Raw genomic sequence first — 15,807 nt, forward strand, 5'->3', positions numbered from 1 at the left:
GCACTGTGTGCCTATGTATGGTGGTGTAAAAACTGATTTGCGAAACTTAATAATTCAGCCTTTTTCTTAACAATACTGCTTTTTGACCAAGTTAGCGAACAATAACTTTTAAGATACAAAAAAGAATATTTAGTAAAAATTAGTGTTCAAAGAATGGCACGTGTACTTATGTTGGGAGCTCAGAACATCAAACAGGATGTTTAACTTCTCGCAACACCTCTAAGAAGATGCAAACCTTATCTCTAATTTAATCAATCGTTATTCTATTTTGACGATTGAATTCTGTCACAGAGAGGATAGTAGTCGTGGCGCTGAATTTACCTTTATGTGTTTTCTTCTTTTTTTAAATTTTCTTCTGTATTACTTTGAAAGATAGTTAAACACTTGTTAAATTGTATTTAAAAAGAGCAGCTTTTCATCTGCTGAGAATCTGTATGCTAAATTTCAAGCCAAAGTGAATTTTCTTTCTGTATTGTCTGATCTCGTGTCTTTGAAGTCCGTGTGGAAGGGTTCTTACTGATTTCAGAGCTCTTAGGCTCGGGCCCAGAGGTTAAACCCTTTAAAAGAAGAGGAGAGGGGGGGAAGAGCTGTCAAAATGTGATTGAAATATAAGGATGAATTACGAGCTTCTGCTCCAGTGAGGTTGTTTGGCAGCATGTGTATTTAGGGGCTTAACCTAAAGTTAAAGGTTCTGTTTTTCAAACTCATGCAGCTACAGTTGCCGACGTGGGCTCGGATATAGGAAAGCGTAGCTCAGAACACAGAGAAACACCCCTTTCTTTTCCTGTGGACAGCTTATTTGATCGCTGCAATGACTCGTTGGGTTTCATCTCCGCTCATCAGCAGCCGTTCTGTTGGCGCAGAGCACAAGTGCCAAATGCGGACTGTTGCCCTCTTTCTTCTTCCTTTCCATAAACACAATGACAAGGGACGAAGCACGTCGCTCCCTCGGTTGGCCTTGCCAACCCAGCCTTAAAAGCGTGGAAACTGCCATGTAGAGTTGACTCGAAACACTGTAAAATAAAAATAAAACGAATTAGTCTCAGCTTGGCTTTAGATGAGACATTCGAGTCCTAAACATTGATCTGGTCTGTGTGAGGTTCGCGAGCTGTGGCCATGGCACCGGTTTTATTTTGCGTAAGAAACAACTTCCCGTGATATCTTTATTTTTTTCTTTTTGGTCTGAGTAAAGGAAAAAGGTGTTTCTCTAAGCATTGCTTACGATGCTCTTTCTTTTTCCCTCCGCCCCGCCCCCCTCCTCCTGCAGAATCGCATCGGGAATTCCTTCACAGGCCTGCGTCTGGATACGTGCCAGAGGAGATCTGGAAGAAAGCTGGTAAGAACTGTTTAAAAACACCAGCTTAGTCTTCTGGCAGCTGTGTGCAGTTGTTAATGCACTGATGTGAGGCATGAAAAAAAACCAGAAGGGGGGGTGGCTGACTAGTAACAAGAAAAAATTGTGTTTAATAATCTTAAACTGGAACTGATCAGGACATGAAATAATCTGTATAATAGAAGCATCTGCTGCTATAGTTAGGGGGATATCAGTACTTCCATCAAGGACCCCTATTTTCTGGGCTTATAATGGTTTCAGGCTGAAACTCGATATGCTAAAGTTTCAGTCTGTTAGCAATTTAAAAAAAATGGTTTGTGTGGGATTTTTTTTTTTTTTAAGCTTCAACGTTCTTACCTAGTTAAGGTCAAAATTCCCAAAGGAGGGAAAAAAACCTAAGTATACCTGTTAAAGAAAAACCTCCAGCTATGCAAAGTGACCATTCTTAATTTGAAAAAGATTTTGTGCCTGTGAGCCCCCAGTGAAGTCTGTGCTCATAAACTTGCAAGGTTTTCAATGAAGTAAGCAGGATCACATCTCAGCAGCTGCTCTGGGGTGGTTACACGGGCACTGACAGCGTCTTCCCCAAGCTTGAAAAGCACCATGGGCAGATGTTACGGTTGTACAGAGTTTTCTTCAATGCTTTAGAACTCTGCCTGAGCACAGGAGTTTCCTGGCGAGGATCCTATCGTAGTGCTGGAGCTAAACCTTTGCCCTTTCCACATTGCTGTCGGAGCTTCCTTGATTTCAGAGGGGCCAGCGAGGTAGCTCAGCTTCTATAGATACCCTTTTGAACACCTGTATAACCATGAAGTCTACTGCAGCTGTCTGAGCAGGAGTTAATGATTAAATGGAAAATATACAGCAGTTTTTGATGCCTTCTGATAATATGTCCTGTAACTGCTCGCTGCATTTTGGTGTATTTTGAACTAGCTACGGAATATATGTGTAAAAATGCTATGCTGGTATATCGTTGCTTCGGACAAGAAGTTGTGTTGTTTGTGTGATGTGGGTTTATCATGTAAAGTCTACATTTGCCAATACGTTATTTAGTAGTTTTGCAACTGTTGAATTTTCTATGAAAAATAACAAAATAATTTACATATTTTTCTTTTGTCCAAGGAAAGTGTAGCCTATGTAACTCAATGCCAAGAAGTATTTTTATTGTTGGCTTTGCCATATTTATGTTAAAATCTTAAATTAAAAATAAGAAAAACTGTACAGTACCAGGAAATCTCACTAAGAGGAGCATTGTTTGGTGAAGTTTCAGGAACTTTATTCTTCTTGCATAAATCTAATTTTTGATGCTCTTAGGCATATCAGGTCATTTATGACTCCTAGAGGCAGTGCAATAGAAGAAAAAAAGTTAATGCATAAGATATGAATGCAAGTTACTTGTTATTTGAAGCTTTTGGCTGGAGTTATAGAATTGAATGTGCATTCACACTGCATATATCTACAAGTAGTAGTGTAAAGGAGCTGTGACATTGTCTTCTTGTGAACATATATGTCATCAGTTCCCTTTGGTCCCATTTCTAGCCTCTATTTTCATGCTGATGTGGTTTTAAATCGGATTCCCTCTATAAATCCTGCCTGTGAATTGGAGAATAAATAAAAGTCTGACTTTCTACAGGACGCACACCGGTATCTGTTACTAGCTGTAGTAAAACTTCAGAAAGCATACTGCTCTTTGTAAATCAGGGGCCTTTGTTTTCAGGAGGGTGCACTGAAGTTGGAGGTCTCCACAATTTCATAATCGGTTCAAGGCAGTAAAGGTGCAATTCCGGTCTGTAAGAATAGGTCTCTAGTGCCATTTGAGATGCTCTGTAGTTTCCTGGCTGGGCTGCAACTGCCCGTCAAGAAGAAATTTTCTGCTGGCTCAGTGTGGATATCTTGGTCTCTCAAATGTCTGTAAAGACCAATGTGTAGGCAGCTGAATCAAGCATAAAAGTCTGTTGGGGATGCTGTATCCATTGAAGTGAAAGAATTTGGCATAAAAACAGTTAACAAGCAACCCCAAAGGCATATGAAAAAGGGATTCACTTTAAACTTTTGGAGACTGTGATTGTTGCAGCAGGTGCATAGCGTGCAGCACATTGTGAATGACAGCCATGTGAACCCAATTCAGTTTCATATGTCAGTGGAAAGGAGACATACGTGTCCTGATCCATCTCACTGAATTATGGGTGTATATATATAGATGAAGAGTCCAAGCCAAGTTCTTGGTGTCCCTCAGCAGTCAAGAGAGCGGCAAGAGGATCAGTCAGATCATAGGTTGGATGTCTTGCTCTCTGGAAATACCTATTTCTCTTTATTAAATACTGAGAGGATGCCAGGCCCACTGTGGGCTGCTGCCTTTCTGTGTCACGAGGAGACTGTCTTCCAGCCACCCCCTCTCACTTAGCAAGGCCTACTTTCATGGCAGTCCAGATGGAAGCTCTGGAGTTACCAGAGAGGTATGGAACGACCATACTTTGTGATACAAAGACAGTAAGGCCCCTATGCATTCTCCAGGGTAGTGCAATATAGAGAAAGAGATGGTGTGTTTTGGAGTATGAAGCCAAGATAACCCATGTCACCAGCTCCCTCTGCCAGGGTCAGCCTGAGAGTGAGACGATGCCAGTGTCATGGTGGCAGAGGACGGCACCCCTGCCCACCACCTTTCTTGTCTCACCATGTGGACTGCCCCATGGTGTAAGGGATGTGACCAGGAGCTGGCTGATGGATCATCCTGTCAGGCTTTATACAGCAGTGAATGATGAGCTGAGTCCCTCCCCTGAGTAAGCTCCAAGGACCTCTGATCCCGCTGAGTAATGCCTATTGCACACAGGCTGTTGGCCCCTAGGAGCTTCTTTCATGAGTTCCTGCTACTCTAAAGGGAAGGAATATTTCAAGCACACCCATAAAAGGAAACAATGCTTAGCGTTAATGGGAACATGGAGTGTGCAGATACGTGCATCTTGGGTATTTGGTTTTAAAAACTGTCAGATCCATGTTTTCTGATATTGGAATCTAATCACTCTTCCTTTCTCTGGAATAGCAGAGAAAGGAAGAGTGCTGGTATCCCTCTTGGTCTTCGTAGCACAGCGCTGCCAAGGCAAATAAAATCTCCTTCACTGTCACTTATAACTTTTCCTGCACAAATATTAGAGTTTATATTGTTATCTGAAACTATGAAGCCTGTGTTATATGCCTATAAAAGTAGGTACCGGAAACATTTATTTTAAGAATATGTGCAGAAAATCAGTGATAGGAAATTTTGCCTGGTTTATTTGGGTGTTCATGAGTTCATGATGTATTGAAACAATGGTAGTGCATTGTGACCAAAAAACATGACATATTTTAACTGTTTGTTTTCACACTTAGTATGGCACTACACAAATTCCGTTGTCAAAGTTAAGGAAATACTAAAGTCCAATCCATAGTTCATGCCAATTAAAAACTATCAGTCAGGCGTATGGCCTTGTAAACACATTTAGCATCTTCACACTCAGAAGCTTAGTAAAAAACATGCAATATAGAAGTTAGAATATAAAGTTCAGTTTCTATGTTTGGACTGAAAAGACGTAGATTATGTAGGATGAAAAACTATAAAAATGGAAGTCTGTAAAATGTTGGAGTGTTGTGCTTCTTTTTAATGTAATAGTTTAAACTGGCATTTCTAACCACTGCAAACACCTCAATGTACAAGTAAATTTATATGGTGTAATGAGAGTGCATCATCCCATACAAAGATAGTTTCTATTCATAGCAAATATCAGCAAGAATAAAGATTTTGTGAAAGAAATCCACTTTGTTAATAATGGCAGTTCATAGACACAAAATGCCTGTATTTAAGTTGCCTCATTTTTATTAAAATGGTAATAAAATTGCATCTGTATGTTTGCCTGTGTATATTTCTTTTCTCACGATCAGTGAATGTTTGCAGTTGGTGATAAATATTCAAGCACCTTGCAAATGTCCTACCAATTCCCTTTGCTGATCTGTGTGTGCCTGTGGGACTAGAATAGGAATGCATAATTTAAATATAAATTGCCTGATTTGCATATACAATTAGTCTAGCTACAGCTTTGATCGTAAGCAAAAATTATTGTCCTGTATTGCCACTTAGATAGAATTTTAATTCACCTTGAATATTCAAAGTGAATTAAGCCTTGGCTGTGTGGTTGAAGGGTATGATTTTTCCCTCTCCTGAGGCTTTCCCCTAAACAACATTTATGGTAGGGTAATATAAGGGCATATTTTCAGCCTCATAAAAACACAGGCATAAGTTTTATCTCTTAAGTTCCCCTCCCTCAAAAACTTGAGCCGAAACATCTCTCACAGACATGCACACACATTACACACCCAGAGAGTACAGGACTCTTATTTTCATTAAACCATTGTGCTCAATACATGGCTTAAAGTTAAACCTTTACTGTAATTTGCTTAATAACTGAAAATGGAGACTTTATATAGTCCTTTTTTTTTAAAAATAACAAGTGCAGAGCTATGTGACATAGAAACTCAAGGGGCTTATTGACTTAGCATCTATACGTAAGAGTTGGGGGGGTGTGCGTGCGCATGCACCGAAATACATGGGTAAATGCGTGGACTAAAACTCAAACCCGTAACACAGTTGCAATACTTAGATTTTAATCTACAGTAAAACATTTTTATTAGAAATCTATGTTTTTAATTAAACAGAACATTTAATTAAGGTGGTTTTTAAGTGCATGAAACAATTAAGTGCAAACACTTGAATGAAACATGTCATAATTAGTTTTAATAGAGTGTTAATTGGTACTAGGTTTGCCAAGTTAATAATTACTGCTTATTAAATTTTCAATTAATCATTGTCATTTTGCTTTGAATAAAGATGAAAATTAGATAAACTAATTCAGGGGGAGGATGGTTTCCTTGTTAATTAGAGCAGTTAATTAAAATAAAAAAAAAAGAAATTACTTGTTTTAGTTGTCAATTATAAGACTGTTCATTAGTAAAATCTTTACACTCTTCCTGCATCAAAACCCAAATAACTAATTTGTGACAATCCATGTTTTCCGGAATAAAAGATCCGACGCTAGTGTCTACCAAAGAAACGGCTTGCACTGACGTAGTTCTTTTTCAGGAAGCAGGAAGGTTTGAATTTAATGAAGCGGTGTGCCCCTGCTCAGTGTTAATTGTGCACCGAAGCCTTGCTGGCTGTGGGGTGCTCAAGAGCTCAGCGGAGCCAGGAAGTCGAGTCTTCACAGTGTAAACATGGGTTTGAAGGAGAGATCAAGAGGTCAAATGAATGTTCATAAACAAATTTTAAATTTTGGCTCATAAAATTATATGTCCAGGAAAAGATATTAGACCAGTGATTAAAAGATTTTAAATAAACTCTTGGAGTTGGTTTTTTTTTTTTTTTTTAACATCATGTATTTATTCGTTAGCATATGGGAAAAAATTGTTAATGACTATAAATCTTGTCTTAATTTCCAAAGCTTAACAGTACATTTTTTAAAAAATCTGTAATGTTAAGTCTTAAATAATAATTTTTGGCAAAGATACTCAATCCCAGTTTTCCAAGTAAAATGTTGAAGAAGATTACAAAAATAACACAGCAGAGGTCTGAAACGCTTTACGTTGGAAGGGTCCGTAAAGACCATCTAGTCCCAAATCCCCTGCCATGGGCAGGGACCCTTTCCTCTGTGTCCTTCATCTCAAAGTGAAGACTGTCAGTACAACGGTCCCCGCTGTGTTTCACCCATCAGTCCTACGTAACCCCGTGCCCGGCGCCCCGTGCTGATGAGGATTTCTTCCCTCCTTTGCAGAGGAAGCTGTCAATGAAGTAAAGCGCCAGGCGATGGCCGAGTTGCAGAAGGCAGTGTCGGAGGCAGAGCGGAAAGCTCACGACATGATCACTTCGGAGAGAGCCAAGATGGAACGCACTGTTGCGGAAGCCAAGCGCCAGGCTGCGGAGGATGCACTAGCTGTCATCAATCAACAGGAGGATTCGAGCGAGGTGAGGTCTCTGCGGGGCGGGCATCCCCTCTGGCTGCAGCCACAGGCGTATCGGGGCTGGCTTTCGTCTGGCTGGCGCTGGCTGTGTGACGTCGGAGTTCAGTGCCCACTATTAACTGTTTGCACAGTCGCTTTGGACGCAGATTTCAGGCACACGCTGAGCTCCAAATTTTCTTGGCTACGTTGTAATCTGAGCCCAAAATAGCTACTGAACTTAAGCTACGTTCTCACCTTTTAGCTGCTCTTCAGAGTTACATATAATGCACACATTTCTAATTTAGCTTTTCAGTAGCTTTGCTGTACCACTTTTCAAACTACCTCAGTGAATAGATAATAAGGTGGTTTGGTGGAAAATCTTTCATGCTGAAATCTAATTTAAACAAAGAAACAGTTATTTAAGAGATTGTAGAGCAAGGTGGCTAAGAGCTTGTCTGGGGAAAGTGTTGGATGTAGCAGCAATTAGCAGAAGATGATGGTTCCTGTAGGACAGAAATTGAATGTAGGTCTGTAAGTGTTTCCTGATTTTGAATGTGTTACTTTGGCTGCAGGGAATATTTGAGAGTTGAGGAGCAGGCAAAAATCGTTTGGAAGGAGGAAAAATAGACTGAAAGAGCAACAAAGAGTAAAACAAGGATAAGCATGTTAAACCCTGATTTACTTTGAGACCTGAGAGTGGAAGCCCTGAATTACTGTGGTTATGGGACATCCAGCAGCACGACTATCTGGAAGCTGGGGGTGAAAGAGAAACGTGTGTTTGACCAGTGCTGCAGTCTAGATAGTGATTAAGTTTTACATCTGCTACAGAAAAACAATGTCCTAAGTTAAAACCACCCTTAAAAACAGATATGACAAAGAAATGACGTCAGTTAAAAGTCATTTGTATATAACCTTCATCTCTCAAGGCCACTGAAATGAAAGAACATTATTTTCAGGAAGTATTTACTGTTCTTGTACTAAGATCTTGGCTGTAGTAAACCCGCTTTTTCATATAAATTCTAAATATGGGAGTTGGAAAAAAGAGTAGCTAGCAGTACCTGTTGTGTGGGGGTGTATGTTTGTGTACGTTATTGTCAAAGCACTTTTCATGGGCTGGATGGGCAGCGCTGTAGAAGAGTCACTTAAGTTGAAAGATGCAGATGAGCTAGCTGCAGCCTGCTGAGAGAACTGGCAAAGATCACGAGCAGATAAGTCAGTGGCATGCTGCAGTATGCATCCGTAATTTGAGGGAGCGTAAGACTTTAATTTGTACCAGGCTTCTCTGGAGATGAAAGACCATTGTGGGATCACTGAATGCCCAGAGTTTCTCCTTAATGTGTAGCAGATGAATAACAAGGAGACAAAAGGAATTGATTTTCAGCATCTGAAAGTTTCTCAGGAAGAAAGGGACTAGGGGAAGTGTATGTACCCTTTAAGTACTAACTGTTCCATTGTAGATTAAATGAGACATAAATTCAATTTATTGGCATTTTGTATCTGAGATACTCAAGGACATTTTTCCTGCACTGTGTCCATAGAAAGGGCATTTGTCTAACTTAGCATCATTAAAGAGCTGTCATTTTGTGCGGGTATATGTATCCAAGAGACTTCTATTGTTAAAACCAAGATTCCAAAGGTGTAAATGCCTTTGGAGGAAATGTGAAATTAAATCTGTTTAGTGAGCTGATACAGTGTAGGCAGGACAGAGGAAGTACTTATGTGCCAATACATACAGCCCATTCTTCCACAAGGAAATGTGCATCCAAAGGAGTTTGTGAGCTGTGATTCACTCCCGAGCAGTTACAGCTCTGGAAGAGGCTGTATAACAACAGACCTCTTTATCTCCAGAAGAATTGCCTACAAGGTTGTTCACTTCTTGGAAACAGGACTTCAAAACCAAAGGCAAATAATTATTTTAATTGTGTTCTACTGAAACGTGGCTCATAGGGTAGCAGATGTTCTCAGGGCTGTGCATCCTCAGGGAGGATACAAGCCTCCTGGACCTAGACCAAACTACATACTTGGGAGCTATTTAAAATAAAGTGTAGTGGCCTAGTCCTGCAGCTTTCACCCCTGAAGTCATGAGGGGCTCATCAAGGTGGCTGTTGTGGGGTGAAAAAATGAAATTTTGGAAAACCTTCAGAAAGTACTCAAGTTTGCTCAGTTTGTGTTTACAGGTGCTTGGTTAATTGTGAAGGGAGACCACGGTGATAATTATTTGAGAGTTAGATGTGGCTATTAAGTTTTTATAAATAGTTTCTCTTTAGCTTCTAATTATATCAACTCCAACCACTTAGGCCAGTGATTCCCATGACTACCTGTTAACTCTGGCTGTCTTGTTTTTTAATAACTCCTGTAAAAATGGACCAACTATTGGCCCAGAGAAGCTGTGGATGCCCCATCCCTGGCTGTCTCAAAGGCCAGGCTGGATGAGGCTTTGAGCAACCTGGTCTAGTGGAAGGTGTCCCTGCCCATGGCAGGGGGGTTGGAACTAGATGGTCTTTAAGGTCCCTTCCAACCCAAACCATTCTGTGGTTCTGTTATTCTATGACTTTTCCTTCATGTTTGAGGACAGGAGGTCAGATTGCCAGTGTTTGAAAAGGGTTTCTTTGGAGATGAGACCTTGTTGTTATCGGAGTTGAGGAATAAAACTTCATGTTTGCTTTGGTGTTCATGATCTCTCGATCTCTCTGTGAACATCCCTCCTCATCTGTGTCGGTTATAAGTCTCCATAACTTCTCTTTGTTTACAACTCCCAGCAGTGTGCTTCCAGCAACACCAGTTGCTGTGTCCTAAAGGCATTGGAGTAATATTTCCAGGGCTGGAATGTTTCCAGTTCCAAATATGAGGATGCTGAAGTAGCAGCAGTCTTACAGGTCTAGAGGAAGGCTGAGCATCACTCCTCATTTTTTATCCTTGGCGGGATGTTATGCCAAGACCTGCAAGAGAGCTCGGATAGGCTGCTGTATAATCTCCATGTCCTGGCAGAGAATATTTCTCCCACGGGTGTCATTTGTTCTTTTGGCTGTGGAAACGATGAATGGAGATGGGAGTTTGGCACCAGATTTCTAAAGTATCAGATAAAATTTTCATCTGATATGGCCACTCCCTGTCTACTGTCAAGGTTTCTTCCTTACAGCTCTAAGGTTGTTATTCAGTAAAACGCAACCTGGACCTAGCTGAGGCTTCTTGAGCTGCTCTGGTGTGAGAACTTTGTGGCGTGATTCCTATTGCCGTCTTCTCCAGAGTGCAAAGTGATAACTACTACTAAGACTCAAGATTTTTGTAATGACTGTAGTTTTAAGATAATGTCTAGTGTCCTCATCCAAGAACTTTCACAGGTCTCACAAAGATAAGTAGATTTTTGTTTAAATTTTATTTGGTTGTTGTTGTTCTTGGGCTCGTGTTGTGGTTGGGGTTTTTTGTTAGTTGTTTGTTTCGTTTTTTTCCTGGTTTTCTTAGGATTTTTTGTGTGTGTGTGTTGTTTTGCTTTGCTTTTAACCCAGAAAAGGTAGTCTGTCTGCAGGAACACAGTGAAGCTGGACTTCTTAAACTGACTGGAACAAAATAAAGGGGGCTTGGGACAGTTAGAGGACTAATAGAGCAGGTGTGGTATTTTGAAGCATCCTCAGTTTTAGGAAGTGGTCTGCAATATTCTGAGAATAACCACATTGCATAGTATAGTTTTAATTTCTGACCCTGACCCGGTCCCTTGTTGAACTATTGTTCTTACTTATGTTTTCAGTGTTGTTTAATTTACAGTGCCACTGCTTCAGTGCCTGTACATTTACTTTCTAAATATTTCCATAATTTCTCAGCTTAAAACCTTGTGCCTGACCAGGACATGTTCATTATTTGCAGTTGTATTATAATGAGAGACTAGTCGAAGACTGTCCAACAGAGCACACTGATGTTGGATAGCAGAAGGAAAGGAGAAGGCCTACCTGTCAGCATGGCTGTTCCTGAACCACAAATTATTTCTTTACCAGTTCCTTACAGTTGCTTGACAAAAGATGACCCATTCATCAGTAGTTGACTTGGCTACATACAGAAACATGTGTGAGCAGCCTACCCTTTAATGACTGCCTGCTTGCTTTGGCTGCAGTGTAGTGTTGTGCAAATCAATGTTAATAGCAAGGGTGAACAGCTTAGCAAAGAGACTGGCTGCCCAGATTGTAGGGGGGGTGGGGTGGAGAATCATCAAAACATCTGTCTTTCTGTTCTGGTATAATATGCCACTGAAAAATCTGACGCTCTTGTGTTCTTCCTCACTTTTGGGTAGGGTGGGGGCTGGGTAAGGAACACAAATGTTTCAGTTCTCTCTACTTAAAGCAGATGCTGACATCTGCTCAGATAAAACAAGTATGTAACTGGTCCAACACTGCTTTTAAGAGATGTGTAATGTTAGGGCTTGTTTATACTGCAGCAGTTTATGCTCTGTGTGAATATCACACTTACCTGACATTTTGAAGACAGCTGGGTTCAATCTCTGCTGACCAATCCCTTGAGACCAGGACTGTGCCAGCAAACCTGACTCTGAGCATCAGATGCTGTGATTCAGGCAAGCCTAGTTTTCAGGCTGGTATTAAATTGAATACATATGTCAGCTAATGTTTAATTTCTTTTGGCTGGGCATCTCTTAGAAAGTAGCACATCATCCCCTGCAGTGGTGGGTGGTACAGAGGCGCCAGAGCCACGTGTTCTGCGCAGGATCAGTCCAGATGTGAACACTGGCACTGCCCCAGACTGCTGAGCTCAACGTGGTTAGCCAGCTTGCCACGTCTCTTCCGTATGCTTCTCTGCACTTCTGTTTTCAGGATTTAGCTTCTCTCATGCTGACTTGTATGAACATAGACGTACTTCACACAATAAACAGTGGCTTGAGCAAGCTGGCAGTGTTCAGTGATTGGTGTAACTTCACTGGAAGCATCGGGAGGTTTGAACATATCTGTATAGAGCGCTGTATTTTGAGGCAGCATGGGAATTTCCAAAGTAGCAATGTGTTTCCCTTTCCAACAGGTCTGGGATAGAATTTTCATAAACAACTTTGCTGTTTTTTTGCACTGGTGTTCAGTGGCTCATACAGTCCTCTAATTTATGCCACTGTGGTTTCAGTGGTTTTTAGATGTTCTTTTTCTTGTGATCCAACCATCCTTCCTTTGCTGGTGAACCAGGGAAATCCAGAATTTGTCAAAGATGACAGCGCAGTGTTTGACACTGGATTACAACATTTCAGAGTTCATCGTCTTTTTGACATGTCAAGGTCCATTTGGGCATTTTTTTTCTTCCTGAAGGCAGCTCTACACAGAGTGTCAGCTGGAGGTGTCGGAGGAAAGCAAATACTCAACTGTGGTGGACTATTTCAAATACGATAGGATAAGGTGGGCAAAATTATGGACAAATATGTGTCCTGCTACTGCAGTCCACAGAAATGGAGACCATTTGTTTTTAAGAAGTTTCATGATGGCAAACAGAAGTTTCTGAGTTCTGTTGTTTGAAGGTGGAAGCTTAAGTGCATGAGAATTAAGAGTCTGACCTAAGATAAGGCTCTGACCTAAGACTGATGTTCCTTGTCAGTACAAAGAGAAGGATGAAATATGATCGGTGGCATAGATTCAGCGCAAGATTCCCATCTGGTGTAATTTAGGCCAATTTCTTTGAATTAATCCATTTTCAAGGTAGTGAAGTTAAATTGAATTATGTAGTCTGAGAATCTGGCCTTTTGTATAACCTCACTGTTTCAGAGGAAAATCAATGTAGAGTTAAACTGTAATCCAGTCCTCTTCCCAGTTTTACCTACATCTGGAACTCTATAAAGCACAAGCTGGAAGTGTAGTGTGTAGGTCACTACCTAAAGATGGAGAAGATAGGCCAGTGGAGGCTTTGAGAGATCTGCTACTCCCTTTCCCAGTGCATGATCAACTAGCTGTATGATTTCTGTCTTCCTGTCCTTTAGTGATAGAGATTCTCCAGAACCTCTAAGCAATTTATGCCTGTCCTTAAAAAGATTTCTCATCTCTTTCCAGTTTTTCTTGAAGATGTTTGATCCCGTTACTTCTCCTGCTCATCCGTGTAGACATGATCACTGCCTGTGTCACTGCAGTAGGCTCCAAGATGTTTGGGTGCTATGATCCTCTCTCAGGCTACCTCTCCTAGGTTTAGTAGTCTGAGTTTGTTCAGTCTTTTGCTCGTAACCTGTGAATCAGCTGACTTCTGATTATTCTGGTTGTCTTTCTCTGTGTTCTCTCCAGGCCTTATTTGTATTACTTGACTTGCTGTGTTTGAAATGCATCATCCCAACCTGGACAGTACTCCAGGCTGGGTCTTGCCAGTCCTTGGAGTTGGAGAGTTTTAAATCAGGTGTAAAGCAGTCCATAGTCCTGCTCATACACCCTCGTATGATGATTGCCATCTTGTCACCAACATGACACTGTGGTCCCTGATCTGAGATGCTGTCTATGCAGTTCAGCCAGGGCACTCCATTTTGCCGGTATGGAAGTACCTGCTTAGACCTTATAGCGAGTTCTAGAGCTTCCCAGGATGGAAGATACCTTGAGCGTGCTCAATCCTGTAGTGAGCTCAAGCTCTGCCTGTGGTGTGTGGATCAAATGGGCATATGTGAGCAAAGGTGTACAAAGCATAGCCAAGGCCATTAGCTGGCATCTCGAGTCTGGCTTTTCTTTGGTAGAACATGAGAACAGAAAGCCAAAGCTTGTGGTGCTTGAGCCTGATCTTTACTGCTGTTTTTCTCACTACTCACACATGGGAAGGAGCAGTGAATGGCCATAGTGGTGAGGGCTGTGTAGGACAGGGAGTTCTGCATGTTAAATCCAGCCACCGTCACAGTGCAAGCTCCCCATGGCATGTGTGCGTGCTAATTTGCACTGCAGTAATTTTTAAATGCAATAAGTTGTTGCATAAATGTGAGCTGTAAAATTTATTTTGAAATTCTTGTATTTTATGTGCTTTTATTCCCACAATTACAATAAAGCTGTAATGACCTGTTAAATTAGAAATAATATGTCCAACGGACAAAAATCACATACCAGACAATGTAGGACACATTAAGGTAATCATGTAAGGAGTCAGCTTAGAGCTTTGTCACTTCATTAAAATCTTGCACTTATGTATCACTTCTTGTGTTTTGTACAGGCTGATAGTTAGTTGATGAATGTTTTAGTAAGAAGGTTGAACCAATACTGTTAAAATTAAATTACTGTTTTCTGACATCAATACAGATCTTGTGGTAAGATACTACGATGCTCTGGTCACGTCGAGACAGGTCTGTCTGTGCAGATAGGCCTTCCCCAAAAAGGGAAGCAAAATGAAGATTACTCAGAAATTAGCATGTATTAACTAAATAAGTATTTGAGTATAAAAAGTGTGAAATCCCCATAATAAATCCAGCACAATTAAAGAACACGCTTCAGTGTTACAATTGGATCCACACGGGGGAAGGTTTCCTGCACCTGGGCAGGTGCTGATTGACTTCAGCATTATTCCAGGTGAGGAAAAGTGCCTCTTGAGGGAAGTCTGCATGGGGAGGTTTTGTACATGTGTATTTGTTTTCAGATGAGGGCATACGGGGAATGATGTGCCAAACCCAAGGCTAGCAATTTAGTTGGAAACAAGGAGCGAGGAGATCAGCAGGCCTGACAGTAGGTGAGCAAGCACTGTTGGAGCAGAATTACACCATGTTTACCGAGCACAGTGCTGCGAGCATCAAGCTGGCAAAATGCAACTTTCCCAAGTATGATGTGACTGTTGAGAAATATTGGTATAAGCAAAAGAAATATTGATATAAGCAAAAGAAGGAGAATCCAGTTGATCACGGTTTGTTCTCCTTGTGGTCAGTAGGATGAGGCATTGTGTCTCTTTGAAATCGCAGTACAAACTTGCCAGGTCATTTTGCAGCATGCATAACTATGTCTGCACATAGAATTATAGAATCACAGAATGGTTTGGGTTGGAAGGGACCTTAAAGACCATCTAGTTCCACCCCCCCTGCCATGGGCAGGGACCCCTTCCACTAGACCAGGTTGCTCAAAGCCTCATCCGGCCTGGCCTTGAACACTTCCAGGGATGAGGCATCCACAGCTTCTCTGGGCAACCTGTTCCAGTGCCTCACCACCCTCTCTGTGAAGAACTTCTTCCTGATATCTAATCTAACCCTCCCCACTTTCAATTTAAACCCATTACCCCTTGTCCTGTCACTACAGACCCTTGTAAAAAGTCCCTTCCCAGCTTCCTTGTAGCCCCTTCAGGTACTGGAAGGTGCTCTAAGGTCTCCCCAGAGCCTTCTCTTCTCCAGGCTGAACAAGCCCAACTCTCTCAGCATGCATGTGTTCATGGACAGTGTTCTAAATTACTTACAGTTATTTTTCAACGTGAAGATAAGAGGTCTTTTACAGAAAAGGTGTTCAGGGATAGTACAGCTATCCATTTCCAAAGGTGGTTACCTCTCCAGCACTGGACAGAGTTTGAGCAAAAAGAACCTGAAACAGTGAATA

General features: G+C 41.3%; 1 protein-coding gene across 1 annotated transcript in view; it reads left to right on the forward strand.

The window, feature by feature from the left end:
• Window positions 1-1,271: 1,271 nt before the first annotated feature.
• The window catches only part of LOC104506526 (protein CBFA2T1-like), a 16,985-nt gene continuing 2,449 nt past the window's right edge, over window positions 1,272-15,807 (forward strand). The window contains exons 1-2 of the mRNA XM_010147500.1: window positions 1,272-1,336; window positions 7,132-7,322. Coding sequence (XP_010145802.1) covers window positions 7,164-7,322 — 159 coding nt within the window. The 5' untranslated portion in view covers window positions 1,272-1,336; window positions 7,132-7,163. The remainder of the gene's footprint in view (window positions 1,337-7,131; window positions 7,323-15,807) is intronic.

The sequence above is a fragment of the Eurypyga helias genome, unplaced genomic scaffold (assembly GCF_000690775.1).
Source record: "Eurypyga helias isolate BGI_N326 unplaced genomic scaffold, ASM69077v1 scaffold172, whole genome shotgun sequence".
In the NCBI taxonomy this organism is placed as follows: domain Eukaryota; kingdom Metazoa; phylum Chordata; class Aves; order Eurypygiformes; family Eurypygidae; genus Eurypyga; species Eurypyga helias.